At 43.5% G+C, this 20,994-nt stretch overlaps 1 protein-coding gene across 5 annotated transcripts in view; it reads right to left on the bottom strand.

Annotated features, from left to right (window-relative positions):
• The window catches only part of Pcf11 (Pcf11 cleavage and polyadenylation factor subunit), a 98,858-nt gene that overhangs the window by 66,758 nt on the left and 11,106 nt on the right, over window positions 1–20,994 (bottom strand). For all 5 annotated transcript variants that reach the window (XM_050182594.2, XM_050182597.2, XM_050182595.2 and 2 more), the window contains 5 exons: window positions 19,964–20,142; window positions 15,793–15,892; window positions 8,397–8,613; window positions 7,752–7,830; window positions 3,680–3,858 (listed from right to left, as the gene is read on the bottom strand). In XM_050182594.2, the coding sequence (XP_050038551.1) occupies window positions 3,680–3,858; window positions 7,752–7,830; window positions 8,397–8,613; window positions 15,793–15,892; window positions 19,964–20,142 (754 nt within the window). The remainder of the gene's footprint in view (window positions 1–3,679; window positions 3,859–7,751; window positions 7,831–8,396; window positions 8,614–15,792; window positions 15,893–19,963; window positions 20,143–20,994) is intronic.

Here is a 20,994-nt window from a genome sequence, read left to right as displayed (position 1 = left end):
AAGAGCACTGCAAAACTCAAGATGAAGCAGCTTCTGTGCTAAACACTTACCACGATGCAAAAAAAGAGAACAGAACAGAGCGCAAGAAGAAAGTGCCTTGGCCATGCACAGGGGAAGGAAAGGTGTAATAAGTACGGAGGCACGCATTCTGTCTTCAGTCTAGAAATAGCCCAAAAGCCAGCCGGTCCAAGGCTCATCAGAAAGCATTTCCACAACCAAGCTCTGTTCATCCCAGCGGTATATGACACCATGCACACTCGTATATTACTGTGCTTTCACACTAATAATTTATCCACGCACATAATCCAAACTCTGAATAAAAACATTAGGAAAAGAAACAAAAAGATGCATGCAAATAACTACAGGCAACAATTTTAAGCTCTTTGTGAGAAAACTGGCATAATCGCAGCCGAATCTCAATACAGTCAAGACAAATGTAACAAATTATTGACTATAGCACACTAAACCTAAGATGTTTCCTGCCGATATCAGCATGAAACAAAGATATACTTATTACGAGTAATATATATAACAAAGGTATTTGTGTCCAATGTGACTTCATTAGGAAGTTCAACTGCATCGGCACAAAACCAAGACAACAAGGATACATCTTATCATATGTGCAACAGTAAAGCCTCAATAATTCCAGATCCTATCATTCATAATGGCTCAAAGTTTCCATTACATCTGCATGCATTTCAATGACGAAACTTCAACCCTTTTGGGCAACCTGATAGCAAATAGTATGAAATGCAGACTGCACACCTATACACTTCGCTGCCTTTCTGTTTTTGGGCAACTTTCCCAGAACAATGATGTCACAGCATGGCATGGCTAAAATGTTAATGTCAAGGACTCTAATAGCATGCAGTTTAAGCATACTCGGTACAACTACCATGTGCCAACTGGCAAAGCCTGCAGCTCTGAATCAAATGGGACCCCTTAAGTCTAAGCAAAACCTCAGTCCTTTTGGAGCATGAATTAATGGAGTCCCACTCAATCGGATGTCCACGCTCTAGCCCAGCAACGCGTTATATGCTGTAGCTATACTTATTTAAGCACAAGTTCTGCCTTTATTAAGCAATTTGCAGAGCAGGCATGCCAATCTGCTTCTAATATCATGGCAGCATTGTGCTTGCTAACGTTACTAACCTTCAGCTAAAAAGAAAATTATTTGCACCACATATTCTATAAAGCAAGCATCGTTTTCTTCCAACATTATGCCAAAATGCAAACTTAATCTTGCTGTGAAATACCAGTCCCACTCTCACATAGCCATCTTCTATTGCATTGCAGAAAACATGCCAGAGGTGCAGAAGCCAAGTAAAGTTATTTGAACTAGCACTATGCGGCAATTAACCTTTTAGCCTGACAATTTGCTGGCCCCTAATTGGTTAATCTGTTATGGTGAATTACATTTACAGCAACAAAAGAATAACAAAAGTGCAAATTTTGCATTAGACAATTGCTTACGTTAAGGTGAGGCAGGCGACACCTACACAATAGTCTCTCTCTCTCTCTCTCTCTCTTTTTTTCGAGCAAGCATGTTAGGCCTGCAGTATATATCTGATGCCCTGCTGTAATAGTAGGCAGCTTATTCCAGAAATGACCATACAACGCCACAACATTCGGGGGCACTTATTCTGCTGACAACACATTATAAGTACACGAACAAAGGATTGATGACATAGCAAGGAGGTTAAAGGATTAAGTGCTCAGGCCTATTTCGAAGCTGGCCACAGAACATTTTGCTGTCGCATTCACTGTCACTGAATGATTTCTGAATTTGCTGACACTACTGTTTCAGCTAAGCTTTTTCGCAAACCTTGCAAACAAACCTTTTCTGGCAAGCATATTATGCTTTGTTTATATTGTCAAATAAAAAGTTATACATCAGTACTACTAGCATAATTAGGATGGGAACAAACAATGTTTAAGAAAGTACGGTGAGAGCAAGACAGACAAAGTGCTGACTAATAACCCCGCTGGTTTATTAAGGGGAATTCAACACAGTCAACGACCGATTTTCTGGATGTCCGATTTTACGGACATGCTTGATAATTCAGACGCTTTCGCAGCACCACTACGTACCCTATACAGTCAATGTACAAGAACGTCTGAAATTTCAGACGCAAAAACTCTTCGCCGTCCAATTTTCCTGAGTCCTGCAGACCCAAAACGGTGTTATTGAAGCCTCCACTGATGCCATTTTGATTATCTTGCCACTTTGAATAGGCGCTCTCACCTGGCATAGGCGCAAATCCACTGGCAGCCATAGCCACCACCGTGGCAATGCTATGACACAGTATCTGCTTCGGCGTTCGCTACCAACTTCTTGTTGTTTGGTGCAGTATTTTTTATTAAAAGAATTCGCCACTATCAGCACTAGCGCTGACTCTGCCTTTGTAATTTTCGCCAATGGCTTCGAAGCTCGGAAAGCATTACGAGTTGCATAATGGTGGTTCCCGAAAGTAAGCTTCACCTCAATACAGCAGTGTTAATCAAAGAAGCATATGAAAAACAAAGGGGCAATTGTCACGGGACACAATATGTACAGTGAGAACTCTATATAATGAACCTAAGGGAACCATGGTAACTTGTTCGTTATTCTGAAAGATCATTATAGTGAAAGCCCCAACATTAACCATTTTGCCTATCAACCCATCAGCTCATACGTTGTCCCCATGTGAGCTATACACGAAAACGTCGCTGTTGGCTGTGTGCACGCACAGTTGCTATTTTCTATAAATACCACCAGCACGCAGCCCTTGGGGGCAGTAAAAAACATGCATTCATTTTTTTTTTCACACTGCCTGATTTTTCTGACGTTTTCACGGGCCCTAACAAGTCCAAAAAATCGGATGTTGACTGCATATAGGAAAAGCATATACAGAGAAGAATACCAACAAAAACGCAGTATCTGTGCAGAGAAAGAACAGCCATCAAAATCATCACATCACATGCGCTGTTGTAACAGGCTTTCACATATTTAACAAATAGCTTATCTCACAGCTATGCAGGGAAAGGGAAGGTACACTGATACAGGAGTTTCTGTGTGAATGAATGAAATACGCTTCACTAATCTCACGTGCTCTTTACTCTATATTTTTCTATGACTGTGCACTTATCAAGGATAGGCTCACAACCACATTCTTTGCAGTGCTGGGCTAAACGGTTGGGTAAAGAGCCCTTCAGCCAGTACGCGTGCTCTCTCAGCCAGTCATTCAAACATCAGCCTGTTTGAATGACTGCAGTGCCTGCAGACAACTTAAGCGCAGTCAACAAAGCGCCTTCTGTGTTTCTTCTCGCAATTTTGTTTTTTGAGGCTTTCCTTATTAACTCTGCAGTATAATGCTGACAGTTTTTCTCTTGCTACTAGCATAACATACCATAGTTATCCAATTCTAAAGCGCACTTTTCTGCCTGCAATGATGTACTAAAAATTACAAACACATTAGATTAGAGTATGCAAGCATAAGTACAATTGCAGTGTGCTAACATTACTGCTATTAATGCTACTGCTATTTCAGAAATGAAGTCTGTTGAAAGCATAAGTTTGTTTGTTCTCTTTATCTGTCTTTCATCTACACTAACTGAAACAGCTATAACATGCAATGCATGAAGTCCTAATGCTCAAAAAGAACCAGCTCACTCAGTCCAGAGAGAAGGGCCCACTCACCATGTCGTCAATGAAGACACGCTTTGACGGTCCCTTAAACATGATCTGTCTTGTCTCGCTGCCATCCATGAGCACCACAGCGACATCATCCACAAACTGAACTTTGCGCATTTTGGTGTCAACTCTAATGGTGCCCACAGCTGGAGCAGGCTCTGACAAAGGAGGCAGGTCTTGGACAACTGAAAAGAGATGGAAATAAAAAGGTATTTCTTTACTCACACAACTGCTTATTTTCATAGCGATTCCAACTACCGTGCACAAACTCATGTTTAAAAAGCAACAGCTTTTGAGACAGGAGTTTGTGCAATTACATAAACCACTCAGACTGGAAAGTTTGGTAGCACTTTGAGCAAGTGGATTTTGCTGCAGCAAGTATCACTTTGGGGTGGCATGCTGCTACACAGAAAATTGTGATCTGGAATTAATAGATGTGTTAATCAGTAAATCGGCTGACACATTATACAGTTAAACCTCAATATATCAAAGTCAGTAAAATTGACAATTAGCTTCATTATATCGAAACTTTGCTTCATCGAAATTCAACCTTTTATGCAAACAAGTAGAGTCACCGATGGATTTTTACTACATGGAAGGGGCCACAAAATTTTTTTATTTATCGGACAATCGATCAAATCAAATTTGAATGAGAAAAAAATTCCATTTGTTGAAGTTGAGATTCGGCGACAAAAAAATATGGTTTCATGCCGTGTCAACGATATCTTCACATTGGTGGTACGACGCAAAGCTAGCCACACTTCTGCATCTGCTCCGCTCCCGTGGCTGACAGTGTCGTCTGTAGTGGGATGACGCTATCATGAAAAGCACCGGCAGTAAGGAGCAAATGCTTATTCTGCCTCTTGCTTTAATTACCATGTCTCCGAAACTCGAGATTACGCAACTTACAAAACTAAATGCAAGGAAAGACAGAGCACATGATGTCCTGCCATCTCGGCACACTTATACTTAGCACACGCAATGGATTACCTCAAAAACAGGGTGGACGGGCTGCATATGCACTCAGCCACACTAGAAAAAGAGTGATGCGTGCCTTTTAAATAATTCATTATATCAAGAATTTCATTATCTTGAAGTTCGTTATGTTGAGGTTTAACTGTAGTACATTTGTTGTTTTAGGCAATACAGTCTTGTTACAGCATGCCATGCAATAGTTCTCGACTCCACCTGCATGACCGCATGCTAATCCTGCACACCGAGATGAGCAGAAAGAGCAAGATTTTTGTTTCAATACGTTAAAAGCAGCGAAGCTTAATCAACTCAACATTTGCTAACGGCGGCCAAACCACGGGACAAACCAAGCCAAGTAGCTAAGTAGTAAATACAGTTGTAAAGGCTGTATTTGAGGTTTGTCGTGTATGTTCCAACTTTCCAGCGTTTGTTCCTCTATAAGTTAAATAGCAAATAGCAAATAGACTTTGCTGTCTCTATTACGAATTTTGGTCGCTCAAAGTCGTTAAACAGCTTCAAATGGAGAAAGTGCATTCTATAGCAGGTATCATAAAACCTCTTTGCCTGAGAGCAAGCGAATGACACTCACTCAAAATGACATCAAATATGATTCTCTGACAGAGATATTACTGAAGCAAGCTTAAGCTGCACAAAAGTGACCCTATGCACAGAATGTCGCTATGACGATTTCCCCAAATTTCTGTAAAACATTCGAGGTTTGAATGTGAAATATTTGATGCCAATGGTCAAAAGAACTTGGCTTTTACTTTTGAATGCAAGTAACATTCCTTAGACTGGTCCACCAGCTACACCGAACAAAAGTATTTCTGCATTTCATATGCTTTCTTTAGTAGAGATAACCTCAACTAAAGCTTCCTCTGAATCTGGTTATCTTACTACCGTATTTACTTGCATAATTACCATGCTTGTTTGTCAAAAAAATTGATGCAAATTCAGCTGGGCGATAATTGCGCGAGTTAAATTTCCCGCGAAAAGAAAAAACATTTTTTTTCGTCCCGCGTTTGCTGTGGGATGACAACAGGTCAATAAGCAGGCGGCTGCCGCTGAACAGTGCGGGGCACAAAAAAAAAAAAAAAAAAAAAAAAAAAAAAAAAAAAGACGGCCGGTGGAGCGAGCCAATGTGCCGAATGCAATTTTTTTTCTTCTCGCGAGTACATTACGCGCATTTAAACAGTTTCTTCCATATCAGTAATGAATAATATCATAAATATTGGCAAGTTTGCGACAATAACGTAGCCATGTCCACTTTGAGGGGACAGAAACAGAGGTGGACGAGCTTAGCTGCCAGTGACATAGAAACACATGGCAGGCATGCTGCGGAAACTGCAGCATTTGTCTTCACTACTATCCTAATACGGCACGTTTCCGCTAAGGGTGGGTGAATATCTTAGCTGTGTTACAAGCATCGGCGTATGAAAAGGGTACACAGCTAACGTATCAGTGTAAACGTGGCCACTATCGCCCATGATTTGTTGCCTGCCACGAGTGCAGTTGAGAAGAATCGAATGGCGCCTTTTTTGTTGTTGTTCTTGACCAAAACCATTATGAAGCCTATAAATAATAAAGCCAAGGTAAGTTTGGTTGTAGTTTTATTTTCATGGAAACACGGAAAGTGATGGAAGGAATGAAATGAAGCATCAGCTTAAGTATGTTTTGTGCATGCAGACCGCTTGGTATGTCTTCAAGAGTCGTTCACATGGCATTCGACATATGGTAAGCGCGATCATCATTAGCTAGACTTGGCACATGACATATCGCTGCGACAAGTTCGGGGTGTGATCATTACATGGGAAAGAAAAAAAAATCACATTTTGACGACAAAATTTAGGGGTGCGATCATTACGCGAGTAAATACGGTACATACCATAGTATGCACCACTCAACATCTGAGAAATAAACTACAGTACGAAATATTCTCATACCAACATGTGAGAAATGTAGTTTGTGGGTCAGCCGCTATATAAAGTGCAGTACTTGACGTAGTAGTTCTGCAGAAACCCGCAAGGTGGAGAGAAGTAATGAATAAAGGGAAAATCAGACATCCACCCGTTCGTAGTAATTGCTACAAAGGAAACCCATACAGGTTCCTCGAAAGAAAAGCCTCATAGCTGAAGACGTCCCGGACTAGGACGAATTTTTCTTCAGCTATAAGGCTTTTCTTTCAAGGAACCCGTATGGGTTTCCTTTGTAGCAATTACTACGAATGGGTAAATGTCTGATTTTCCCTTTATTCAAAGTGCAGTACTAGGTCGCTACGCTCTTCACTGGTCTCTGTTCCCTGGTTGCCACATACTGCAGCACAAGTTTAAGTGGTTATTTAACCAGACCGCCTTTAGTTATCTGATTGGTGGACAATGTTACCACGTGCACTCCTTTGATAAGCACTTGCTACACTCGGTGACAAGTAAAAAATGCTGAGGAGGCTCCTTCCACAACAGCTTTCCATTCCTCCATGCTAGTCGTAGAAAATTTCCTTTGATATCTCACAGGCCCAAACAGGAGGCACCCCAGTGGTTCAGCAACAAGCATGCATACCAGTCACGCATTTGGTGCATGAATAAACAAGATCAGTAGATGATGAAGTAGTTGCAGTCAATGACCAAGTTAAGGTGAAAAAACATGGACATTTCGGAGACCATATGAGTTTCTTGCTCACACTCCAAGAAACCCACACGGCGTACATTCCAAGAAAACCGTACAGCACAACTTCATCATGTTACCTGACCAGACAAATTTTTGTCAAACTCTTGACTACAAGACCGGCAGATGTGGATACAAAAAATATAGCTCACTGCCTAGACACACACCAGGGGCCTGGAGATAAACTCTCCTTGCCACCTCCTGGAAGTACAACAGAGGAGGTGATTTGCTGGAGCATGTATACATGTTCCCATTGAAGAGAATTTGCCACTACGTTCTAAACCTATCACTGACTACATTTCATAAAACGTGCTGTCTGAAGTCGCACGCCAAAAATCTACAAATACCCACTCGTGCATTATCTTCCACACAATATCAGCGCATTGCATAGTGAATGAGTGACAGCACAGAATAGCTGGGATTTCTAACATGCACAAAGCCGTACCTTTATTCATGCCCCCAAACGAAGGTTGGTTCCAGGCTGGGAACCCTGGCCCAGGAGGTCCCCCTTGCCAATTAAGAGGCTGCACAAGGTGTGATGCATTAAAACAGAGCAAGCTAACACTTACTTCTTAGATGACTTGCAATATCAAATGAGCACAACAGCGACTAAACACAGTTACAATAAATTAGTCAAACACTACCGAACACAAAGAGGCAAGATGCTTAATTATGCAAGCTTCCTCAGCAACAATTTGTGCTGTTAATCCCTTCATGGATCTAAGACAGACTGCAAACATAGCTGATTTCAAAACTGTTGCTTTCCTCTAGTTCATTACTACTGCCTCAGCAATGTGGACAGCACAGCAACCAGAAAGATGACCACTACAAATAGGAAGCGAGCACGAGACGACTGAAAGATTAGATTGCAGGACTCCCATTGGCTATATCATAAGTTAAGCATGTAAGCATCGTAATGTGTGAATAAATGTCACCTGCTTATTTGATTGTGTCATTTCTGCACTGTAGTGCCCATACACTATCAGCAACACAGTCAAGACGTTTCGTGTACCCCACTGCAGCTGCGTTCTCAATACAGCCTACACATACACACAAACAAAAGCAATTAGGACGCAATAACAGCACTGACCACGATGGGTGACTGCGGCTGCGACTTTCGAAACTGGGAGATCTTCTCCAGCTCTGCCTTGAGCTCCCGATGCAAGTCGGGATTGAGACGTCCTGCCCGCATTTGCTCTTCAGTCTGTTGCAGGAATATGTCGGGGTCAGCCAGCATCTCATACATCTGCTGCTGCTGCTGAAGGCTCATGTCGCTGTTGCCCAACTGGCCCACATGGCTGCGAAACCTGAAAGTACCAGGAGGTCAGCTCTCCAAAATTACACCCACAATACAGAGCAGCGACTCTCAAACATTTCAGTTGTTCCAGACTCCATTAGCCACTCGCAGATTAAGGTGCTACATTCTAAACTACAGTTATGTGCCAGTGACGACAAATGAGGTAGAAAACGAAGCTAAATAAGGGCTTCCCAAGGTTATTGCGCATGGCAGAAAGGATGTCTGCTTTTCAAAGCATATAAAAATTTATTTACTTTTCACTTGTGTATGAACCAAACCATATAAGTTCAGACCCAAATTAAGAAATATAGTGCAGCCCTTACATGACAACATACACCCACACATACTCTGGATCCTTCTTCACTTACAATCTATGGTCAATAACCAAACAAAGGTAATGACGCCATAGCAGTAGAAGTCCTAAGTTTAGTTTCCAAATCAACCTCCTTCCTTTTCTTTTCAATATCTAAATTAAAGCATAGCATGTGCTTTACATAGACAGTTTGCAGCGATTGCAGTGCCAGGAATGATGCTTGCTGTTCTGACACTCTAATGACAGATGGTTCTGTCAAGGCAGACGAAGACCGCTGCGCAGCTGCATTCTACATTCCCTCTCTAAGATATGCGTGTCTGGCCGTCTGGACTGTATAGCCTCGTCGACAGTTGTGGAAGGCGTAGCAATAGCTTCTGCTCTGCGCAAACTAAAGACTTTGCCTCCGCAGAATGTGGTTGTGCTTACGGACTCAAAGGCCGCGTTACAACAAGTATACCGTGGTCTGCCATCCCTCAAGTTCCCACGCAAATCACTAGCCATCGTGAAAGAACTCAACAACAAAGGCTTCACACTAAAGCTTCAGTGCATTCCCTCCTACATTGGTATCTCAGGAAATGAAAAAGCTGATGCGCTTGCATACGCAGCGCTCTATCATCTTCCCAAAATCAAGGCACCAAAGAGTAATCAAGTGCAAAAATCTGACATTCGAAATCACTTTGCGTCGCTTAGGGTTCCACCGCATATGCCCTGCGTAACCAAGAGATTGCACCGAGAGGAAGCCTCACTTCTATATCGAATAAGGACAGAATCTGCTAATACACCGGCCTGGTTATTTAAGACGGGGCGAATCAATTCTCCGAACTGTACGGCATGCAACAAGACAGGAAACATTGAGCACTTATTGTGGTCCTGCCAGCAATTCCAAGATGAAAGGGACGCTCTCCTGAAGAATCTGCGAAAAAAAAAGGACCTTCCACATGTGCGCCTGCAACACCTTATATTTCCCGAGGGATCAGTTATAGCCCGCAAAGAAACTTCACGTAATTCTTAAGAGAGACTGGTTTGATGGACATATGGTGAAACCCTTCAGCAGTATTGTGCGAGACGCTCGGGCTGAGCAATTGCCGGCCTTGATCGCCAGGCTAAACCTGCCTGTTGCTACAATTCACCACCACCACCACCACACTCTGTGCTGATCTCCACAAACTCTTTTGAGGAGTCCACAGTCTACATTTTGAGAAACACAGATGCTGACCACTGGGCACTTTCATAAAGCTGGACGGTCACTTGTAGAACATGCTTACTATCCGGGGCAAAACTTTTAGGGCTCATGAACTCTCGAGTATTTAGTGTGCCTTGAGCCCGCAGCAAATGTAGGAACTTTGCCAATGTCATCGGAAATGCATGCCACTGACAATGAAGTGGCGCCAGGCACATACCCAGGATTTTCTTCAGGGGGGGAGGGCAACCCAAGAAAACATTTTTATGCAAATGACGGGGGGGGGGGGGGGGGGGGTACCTTTACTAGTACAAATGTGAATAATGCCTACCATTCCCTATAAAGACGCGTAAGCCTGCAAAACAGAAATGAAATAAGGTGTATCTAACAGGTATGCCTGTGAGATACATCTCTCCTTTACTTGGCAAACAAGGAACCACAACCACATCAAATGCACTCACGCAGGAAAGAAGCACAAGAAGAACACTGCCAAGAACAAGTAAACAAGCGAAAGTGTAATATAAAGATTTCTAGTAGCATTTTTTTAATTAGCTCTAGAAGAATTGTAGAGGAATATATATTTGCAGAAAAATCAGTTCTTTTGGATCCCTTGTTTACTGCTCTACCAAGTGCCAAAACCGACTCATATTGTTATATGGGAAGTTGCGTAGCGATGCGTGGCCGCCAGTCCCGTACAACCACTTCGAGCGCAAAACGCTGCGGTGCTAAATTCACTGCGCTCGCCGTGGAAGGTTAGAAAAACGCCCAAATAAGCATGGAAGTGAAATGGCTACGTCAGGTGGCTCAGCTGATAACTGTAGAAGCGTCATTCAAAACACACAGAATTATTCTCCACTTCCGGCACCGTTTTCTCTACTTCCCTTTTAAATAAAAACATGTTCATCCATAAATATTTTCACAAACAATGGCTAAATTTGTTAATTTTCGCCCTTCCTACCTGTTTGGCTGTTGCCTCTGCTCTCTCCCTTAGTAGATTGCTTAATTGCTCAATTCCTTGCGACTCTTGTTTCCAGCTGCCAATTTTGCACGAAAGGTGCTGAACAATTAGGGAAAAACCAGACAAGGTAACGAATGACATTCATGTTGCTTATGGGTGTAACGGTTATTGCAGGGTTTGATGATGGACGCTGTTTCACATTATTTTATTTTCCACCTTATCTAACCTATACCGCGGGTATATGGTTCCGAGAATCTGCCAGTGTCGCGGCAAGCCGTCCCTCGAGGAAACAATGAAGCAAAAGGAAAAATTAAATGCAACTGGCGTTTTCTCCGGCCACAAATCGTTCCACGAGCATACAGGCCAGCTTACTACGAACCGAATCCCCTTCCTGGTCCCTGGATTAGTCTAAAAAAGAAGGTTTAACTAACAAAGCAACAGAGATGCGCTTGACCATTCAATACATTAATAAGGGAAAATGAGACGTCCATTAAAACGTAGCTAAGTGCTACAAAGGAAACCCATATGGGTTCCTCGAAAGAAAAGCCTCGCAGTCGAAGAAAAATTCGTCCTGGTCCGGGACTCGAACCTGGGACCACCGCTTTTCCGGGGCCGCTACTCTACCACCTGAGCTAACCAGGCGGCTAGCAGATGGCAGGGCAAAGTCGAATTTGTCAACAACTCGAGGCAAAGGCAAGAGTTTGACGTAATACTTATGCGGATACCTGCAAGGTGGAGAGAAGCAATTAAGGGGAAATGAGACATGGTTACAAGTGAATGCATCTCGAGTTAATCGTGCAGGCACCGAATCGATGAGAACACTAGCTTTCACACCCCCGGAAATGCCAATAACTACTGCCATCCAAAAAGAGTGAAAAAGGCAGCAAAATGTTGACAGCCAAATAGCTGTCAATTCTCAAGATTGATTTAGCAATGCTTTAGGAATCTGTGTGAGGAGTGGTAGCATGGGCAGGGAGGGGGGGATATGCCGATTAATTTGGGGGGGGGGGGCTTCCCACCGTACCTTCCCACCTGGGTAGGTACCGTTGACTCCCGATAATTCAAAGCCACTTAATTTGAATTTTCGGTTAATTAGAAGTGAAGTGCTGGTCTCGTCGGTTTTGCATGTAATCGTATGGAAGAAATCGCTCGATAATTCAAAGTCCTCATCCAGTAATTTGTTTAATCGGAAGTTAACTTTCAGTCGGGATCCTCGAGGTGACCATCATTCTTTCGTAGAATGTGCAATTTTTCAACTGCTGCAACAGCTCCGTGCTCCGCGTTGGTGTCATCGCAACCGCCCGCAATGCCGCCCTTCTTGGAGCGGTGCGATTATTCATTGCTACGGCTACCGTAGCCTATGCGATCAGCTCCAGCGGGAGGCGAAGCGGCTGCCACGCGTGGCCGGAGCTGATCACGGAGGCCACGCAGGTGCCATAGGTGCACGCAGTGCTACATACTGGCAGTGGTGAGATTGTGCGAAATTATGCTTGCAGCGTGCACAGCGTATGTCGAGGCGTGTGCTGTGCCGTGTGTTGGTCAAGGGCCGTTGTGCGTGTAGCTCGTTGGCTAGGCTGTTCCGCAGGTGATCCTACGCTTCGGAATTGACCGTACATAGTCACACAGTTGATAGCCATGGCAAAGCGTGGCTCTTATTGCACACTCGACCTGGCAACGAAAATCGCGGTTTTGAAGGAAGTTGAGAAGGGAGGTGCCGACAAACAAGACGTAGCGCAGAAGTACGGGATCAAGCCGAACACGCTCTCAAACTACATCAAGAACAAGCGCACAATAATGGATGCATTTGAGAATGACAAGTTCAAGACGTCTCGGAAGTGAATGCGCACCGGCGCTTACCCAGAGTTGGAGAAGGCTCTGCTGGTTTGCATTAGGGAGGCCCGGAGCAACAAACTTCCTCTCAGCGGAGACATCATTGCGATGAAAGCCCGAACGCTTGCAGCAATGCTGGGGATCGATAACTTCGTTTCATCAGATGTGTGGCTGACGCCCTTTAAAGATCACCATGACCTGGTTTTTAAGAGCGTGTGTGGTGAAAAAGCGTCCATTAACCAGGAAACATGCGCCACGTGGAAGGACGGAAAGCTGCGTGAATATCTCGGCGAATACAGACCGGAAGAAGTCTTCAATGCAGATGAGACTGAACTCTTCTATCGGCTTCTACCTGAGAAGACCCTGACATTCAAGGACGACAACTTTGCTGGGGGCAAACGTGGCAAGGAGAGGGTGTCGGTGCTGATCGCGGCAAACATGACTGGCACGAAACGATGTTGCTTACTTGTGATCGGGAAAGCCGCCAAGCCGAGATGTTTTAAAGGCATAAAGACACTGCCTGTGGACTATGAGTTGAACAAGAAAGCGTGGATGACAGCTGAAATCTTCAAGAGCTGGATAACGAAATTGGACCGCAAGTTTGCTTCTTCGAACCGCAAGGTGTTGTTCCATGTGGGTCACAGCAGTGCTCATATGAATGTGCCAGCCTTGAGTGCAATACGCCTCGCATTTTTGCCTGCAAACACAACAGCTGTTTTGCAGCCAATGGACCAAGGCATCATCAAGAATGTTAAAGTCCTGTACAGGCGGCATCTCCTCGTGCACATGATTATGTGTATGGATAACTCCGCAAAATACGAGGTGAGCCTGCTCAGTGCCATTCACATGTTAGCGCGAGCATGGGATCGTGTGAAGCAAGAAACCAACGCAAACTGCTTCAGGGCTTGCGGTTTTGTGGCAGCTTCTTCGGAGGATGTCTCTGCAATTTCATCGGAGGAAGCGTCAACAAGCGAGCTTGACGGCACTGATTTTGGTGATGCTCTCGGGGACGTTAATTTTGAAGATTACGTCGCCGTAGACAAGGCGGTCGAAACGTGCGGTGCGCTGACGGATAACGAGATTGTGGAGATTATTCGGCCCCACGAAGCGACCCAGGAAAGCGGCGATGACGTTGAAGACCTAAGGCTGGCGATGCAGCTGCGGGCCTTGCTCTCGCGGAGCGCTTCTTTGCCGCTGAAGGTAACGCGGAAGAAGCGTTCCACCACATCTACAGCCTGCAGAACTTGCTTTCAGCAGCGCGATTCGGCAAGAAGAAGCAGAGCAAGATGACCAACTATTTTTTTTAGAGAAAATACTCGATTTTGCTACCAATAAAGTGCTGTTTTTGTGTTTTGTGCTTAATAGTGTATATAGTAATAGTGTATAGAGCGTATAGTGCCTATGTGGCACTATGCACTCTAGCGCAGTCACAATGTAGGAAGGCTGCCAATGTCATCAGAAATGCATGTCACTGACAATGATATGGCGCTATACACTCTAGCGTGGTCGTAATGTGTGTTTTACTTCAGTGACGACCCCACCAGGAGGAAAGATTTGAGGCATCACACACCTGCTCAAAGCTTGTTATGCCAGCAACATTCATTATAAAATTGTTCATACTCTTCGGCAGACAGCACCATACCCGACAAACGATGAACATTAAAATTTGTAAGCATCCCGCGTAGAGGAGGAGGAGGGATTGCAGATCATGGTCAAGCATGCACAAACAAGGACAAAGTGAGGAGTAGACAACACAAGCGCTTACTTCCAACTTATCGTGTATTTACAAAATTGCATCATTTGAACACTTTCCTTCATGACATCCCAAGACGAAATGCCGACATCAGGTGGCCATGCTCAGAAACTTTCGACGAAGAACATTAGACTCAAAATTCAAGGCCAATTCAAAGAGGAGGAACAACAGGCTTTATGCATACACATAAACTAAAATTATTGAGATCGCCTTCTAGCCCAATTTCTTGCAGCTAAGGAGCCATCGAGTCCAACACATGCTTCGAGATCATCAGGTGGCTTTTCAAGATATACTTTTCCATTGTAATGATATCAACCAGTGTCTGGAACTTCCCACACTTCACTTGATGAGAGTTTATATAGTGTCCAGCTTCACCTAAAGATACTTGTCACGTTAAAGCCAAATGGCTGAACCTACAGCCATTTCTACAGTCCAAAGCTCAAAAATGGATTTCAAGGAGTTTAAAAGGCTTTTGAATCTCTCTTTTCAAATTCAAGGTTTTTCAAGGATATTAATAGGGGTGTACGAACCCTGCGTCTAGTACATCCAAGCTACAGAACAAGCCTGATAAACCTACAAAGTGCACATAAAAGTGTTGTTCCATACTTTTCCTCTACCTACACTCTACACGGGATTGTTACAGTGCAGGTAGGCTGCATGTACAGTCTCTAACAAAAGTTCTGAAGCCACTGCACTGCAAGGGAGGGCTTCCACATAGGTACAATAAAACCTTGTTCATTCAAATTTCACGGGAACGAACAAAATGTCTGAATTAAACGAATGTCACTTTATCACGAGTATCAAGAGAACAATAAACAAATGCTTACAACATCACACGTTTATTGCTGAATGAATCAGCAAATCCTGTTTCTATTTAGTACTAAAGCAGTGTGGAAGCTACAATTCTTGTCATATCATGAATTGTTAGCAATCTCGGCAGCTAAGTCCTGGCAACTTCCTTCAGAGCGCGACCGCAGTGCATGACCCACACTTTCATCAGAGACATGCTTTACACCACCGTGTACACATCCTGATTATTTCTTCAATAGTGAGCTGGTCAACAACAGACCAGCAATTAAAAAAATAAGGAGCAGGAATCACAGCACAGCACTTGCAAGCAATGACAGCCCTTCATAAATGATTCTTGGCTCTTACCTTGGGTCAGACATGAGCTTCCGAAGCACAGGTCTGCCAAAACGGTCCACACATGTTTGCATGGGTCCACGGCCATGGTAGCCACCCCTTCCCACAGAATCTGCAACAATGCAAGAGGCGACAGCACCAGTTAGCAGTGAGCACAAACACTAACCCCACCATTCTAAAATTTTCTTCCACTCAGCACACAACCCCAGAAAGGGGAAGGGTGCCATCATTCATTGTATGAAGTGTGGTCACTTGGTTTCAATTAATGCTCCCAAGTGATTGGCAAGCCAAAATAACATAGCCAGGCATGTGAGTGTTTATTTGTGAGGACGCTCGACTCTCACACATCCCCTGATGTTTTCCTTGAATGGCTCTCGTGTGTTCTGTAAACCGGCTTCTCCCCGTAGCTAAGCGCCGGCGGCGGTCAGTGAAGTTTTAGCACACTGAAAAAGATAGTGCGTGTTGCACTGCTAACGCCACCTAATGGTGAGATCAGCCAGGTGCGACAGGAAGTAGGCTCTTCCTTTTTGGCTCGAAGTTGCCAAGCAGTGCGGACATTCCGTGCATGCACCGACCCATGCTCTTCGAGACCGTCTCACGAGGCCTAGGAGCAGGATACAGGAATGAACAAACACAATCATTTGACTGTGCCACCGTTCGCATGAAGTACATGCAAATGATCAGGCGTTGGTGTCAAGCATGGGGCGAACATATTTGCTCGATATCCAGTCAAGGTGAGTCATACTTCTTAGATTTGTCACATGCCCATCGGCATGTTCTGTGGATAATAATTTGGCTAGCAGGCATTAGTGTATGAAAGGTGCAATAAATGCCCTTGTAATAGTTTGCACTACTGCCGCTCCCTTGTCCCAAGAGCACGTGTGAAACCCCCACAAATTATGGCTCTCAAGCAGCTCCTGCTTACAGGCAGTAAGGCTACAGACAGGGCTGGCCGGTGATGCTTCATGGCAAAACCTGTTGCCTGTGACACTGAGACACATGTAACCAGTGGACGTAAAGGAGACACAGACAAAATAAGGCCCAAACTAATAACTCTACATATCTATATGCATTTTGATTAAACTCTCAGGAGTGAACAAGCCGCATTCATGTCCATATGGCTTCCTGATCTACCATTTTAGGTGGGCACATTGATCAGGTAAATTGATTTTGTATTTTCTGTCATAGCAAGTGATGGTGCACTTTCAGATTTATTGCTTTGATGTACTTTAATTGATTCCCTGCTCACAGGGACTATCGGAGCACCACTGATGCAGTCACTAGCCGCATGAATGCGACAGAAGTGTATCGTATGAACTTTCAAGCCCATCGCATCTCGTGTAAACGAGGTAATTCACTAGGAAGGCGTATCACATCAAATGCACCAAACAGAGGTAGTTTGCGATGGAGAATATGCATTTCAGCAGCCCATGTAGAAAGAAGCACATCATATCAGGAATTATGAGAACTCATTCGCAGTGGAATGACAAATTGCCAACCAACTGGCCACTACCACACTGCAGCCACTGTCACACTGCAGTAAACGAAAACAAAAATGGCGGCTTACAAAGCAGGTCGCATGCAATTTCCTTTTACTCATGAGTACATTACGCATGTTGAAACAGTGTATTCCTTGTCAATATCATTATAAACGGTGAGTTACTTTATTCACTGCATTAACCCAAGTCTGCTTTGAGGAGATATATAAGCTGAGATGTCCGCATTCGGCTACCACTAAACATGGCAACAGTTGCAGACAAGCTGGTAAATTTTTATATCCTGATATATAGTACAATATGTTCCTGCAAAATAAATGTCACACATATTTGCCTACGTGGACAACTGAAGGAGAACCTGATGAAACATAGCCAACACCCTGCAGGCATTTTCAGTGCATTTCACAATGAGGCAGCAAAAAGACGTTTATCAGAAGTGAGAGCGCTAACTTTTACCGTATTTATTCGCATTATGATCGCACATTTATGTAAAAAAAAATGTACGCAAATTCAGGGGTGCGATTATTACGCGGGTTAAATTTCCCGCAAAAAGAAAAAAAAATTTTTTCATCCCGGTTTGCAGCAGGATGACAACAGGTGAACAAATAGGCGGCTGCTGCTGTATGTAGTGCGGGACACCAAAACAAAAATGGCGGCCGGCGGAGCAAGCCGAGCGTGACATTTTTTTCTTCTCGCGAGTACATTACATGGATTGAAACAGTTTCTTCCGTATCAGTAATGAATAATATCGTTAATATCGACAAGTTTGCGGCAATAACGTAGCCATGTCCACTTTGAGGGGACAGAAACTGATGGGCGCGCTTAGCTGCCAGTGACATAGAAACAAATGGCAGGCATGCTGCGGAAACTGTGGTATTTGTCTTCACTGCTGTCCTAATATGGCACGTTTCCGCTAAGGGTGGGCGAATAGCTTAGCTGTGTTAGAAGCGTCGGCGTGTGAATAGGGGACACTTCTAACGTATCAGTGTGAACGTAGCTGCTATCGTTGACACTCGCGATTTGTTGCGTGTCCACGAGTGCAGACGAGAAGAATCAAAAGGCGCCTTTTTTGTTGTTGCTGTTGACCACAACCATTATAAAGCCTACACATAATAAAGGCAAGCTTGGTTATAGCTTTCTTTTTTGGTCATGGAAGTGCGGAAAGTGATAAAAGGGATGAAATGGAGCATCTGCTTAAGAATGCTTGGTGCGTGCAGACCGCTTGGTTTGTCTTCAAGAGTTGTTCCCGTAGCATTCGACAGATGGTAAGCGCGATCACTATTAGCTAGACTTGGCACACGACATATCGCTGTGGCAAGTTCGGGGTGCAATTATTACACGGAAAATTTTTAAAAATCTAGTTTTGATGACAAAATTCAAGGGTGCGATCATTACGTGAATGCGATCATTATGCGAGTAAATACGGTCAAATATGACGCTAGGTGGTGTTAGCTTGCTGGACAGGAAAATGCACATTCATGTAAATGGTGGCATATGAGTATATGTGTTACGATTAACTAATACGATACACTTCTACCATATCCACGTAAACGCTCTTACTGATGTGTAGTTTGTCAAGAAGCAGAGTTGTTGCTCAATAAAGTCAAAAAACATGTTTGAGTCAAGGCCTGCTTGCTTGTGAATACAGAGATAAAGAAAGGGAGAGCCAACCTGCAGCATATACAGCAGCGATGACAAAGTATGATTTTAGTTTAAACAATTTGTAGTGTTGTTCAAGAAGCAGATATAAATTTCTGAGAAGACAACTGGCCTAGCATTTGAAATCCAAGCCGAAGCAAAAATAAAAGACAATTTCTACATCAAAGCCAGCCGCAAGCAATCAGTAGAAAGATACAGGAATCGTAAGTATTAGTTCTGTGATACAAATGCTGCTATGCCAGTGAATACTTAATAATGAGTTTTGCACATTCTGAAATAAAAGGTGCAACTTACATTTTAAACTGGCAGCTTTATAAGAAACTAAACAGGAAACAAAAAGGCAGAGTACAACGAGAATTAGGTGCAGTTTGCAAGGCATGCTCCAGCTATAGCATGCTCCAGCTACAATAGCTACAGGCAGCAACAGCAAGGGGGATGAGAGAATTTGTATATGCATAATACAAACGCTGCACTAAGCATTAACACTGTGTTTCGCTGGGTTAGGACACAGTCAGCGTGTTGTTACACTGGGACAATAGAAAGGGCAATCGTTCTTTTATTTCTCTCATCCCTGTGTAATGTTATGCTGGTTGTACCACTCGACTGCACTGATGCATGGCTGTTGCACTTTTAGTCCAAGATGAAGCAGTAAGCCAGAAAGATTGCACGAGTGTTATTGCAGTGTCAATTGTCATATTGTGCTATCACTGTTGAAGTTAGTCAAGTTTACTTTTATTTAACCATTACTACGACACAGTACAAGTTATCACACAAATTGCTAAGTGAGAAAAAGCAAATGCCATGTCTTGAAATCCTTAAAGGACCTTCAGAAGTTCAATGGAAGTAATGTTCTCCAACATGTAAGACTGCCCACACAACACCGGGAATCGAACCTCTGGTGCATAATAGGTATTTGTAATGACAAAGGGTTGACGGCAATCTCCACCTTGCTCTCGCTAAAAGAAACATGTCACATATGACATTTATTTTGGAAGCTTTTTGATGCAGCTGGAAAATAAGAGACTCACCCTGCATTTGTCGTAGGTCCTCATCCCTGACGTCCATATTTTCTCGAGCAGGTCGAAGCGGGCTTTTGAATTCATCTGGATGCTTGGCTTTGTACTGTGCCCACCCACGCTGGGAGGCATTTGGAATGCCTCCTGGACGATCAGGCAGCTTGCGATAGTCAAAGTCTGTGAGGCCTTCCCTGAAACATAATGAGTTCTTATGTATACATTCAGCAGTGCAAGGCTTCCTACAAAAAATATAATTTGCCACAATTCCAAGCCTCTGACTTGCATTTCCATGCCAATTCTTTTTACATTTACAAGCTGAAAACCCCACCTTGAATGCCGCTAATTGCAGCCCTTGAACAATCAGTCGGGTTCTCAGGTTATTCTAAACCAGAAATGGCACTTGACTTGAAAATGACGCTTCACTCCCTTGAAACACTTTGTATAGGACAGAACCAAGTCTTCAAAATTTCAAGCTAGGATGATGAAAATTTCAGGCCTGAACCCCTTACTGCCCAGTGTTGCAACTTCTCAACATAACGAATAATTGTCAACTCTACATTACACACGGAAATTACGGGCTAGTTTTGCTTTTTTTGTGTGTTCTCCACAGATGGCTGTTTCGATAAAAATTTTTATTCTGGGCAACAATATGAAGCGGAAGCAAGCGTGCATCAAGACGACCATGCTGTAGTCCAGCACACACAATTTCACATTTTTCTGTGGTCTTCTACTGATACACGATACAAGAATAGTCCTAACATAAACGAGTTTTTGTTCTCATGCAACTCAACATTGATTCTTACCACTAAATACTTCTTGAATGTGGATTGAGTCATGGACTGGCGGGATTCTCTCTGTTGCAAATTCGCAACACCAGGCATTAGTGTCTTTTCGTACTCCCACGGTAAGGTGGGAGTGCACCACATAACAAATAACCAAACAGAATAGGAACCTGATTTGGCAGAGCTAGTGAAATGAGTTTAACAGACAGACCATTTGCACCTCTTGCTGTGACGCTGGTGGTGCTTAGAATCAACAATTTA

The sequence above is a fragment of the Dermacentor andersoni genome, chromosome 4, assembly GCF_023375885.2.
Source record: "Dermacentor andersoni chromosome 4, qqDerAnde1_hic_scaffold, whole genome shotgun sequence".
Taxonomy (NCBI): Eukaryota; Metazoa; Arthropoda; class Arachnida; order Ixodida; family Ixodidae; genus Dermacentor; species Dermacentor andersoni.
This window is presented reverse-complemented; position numbering and strand designations above follow the sequence as displayed.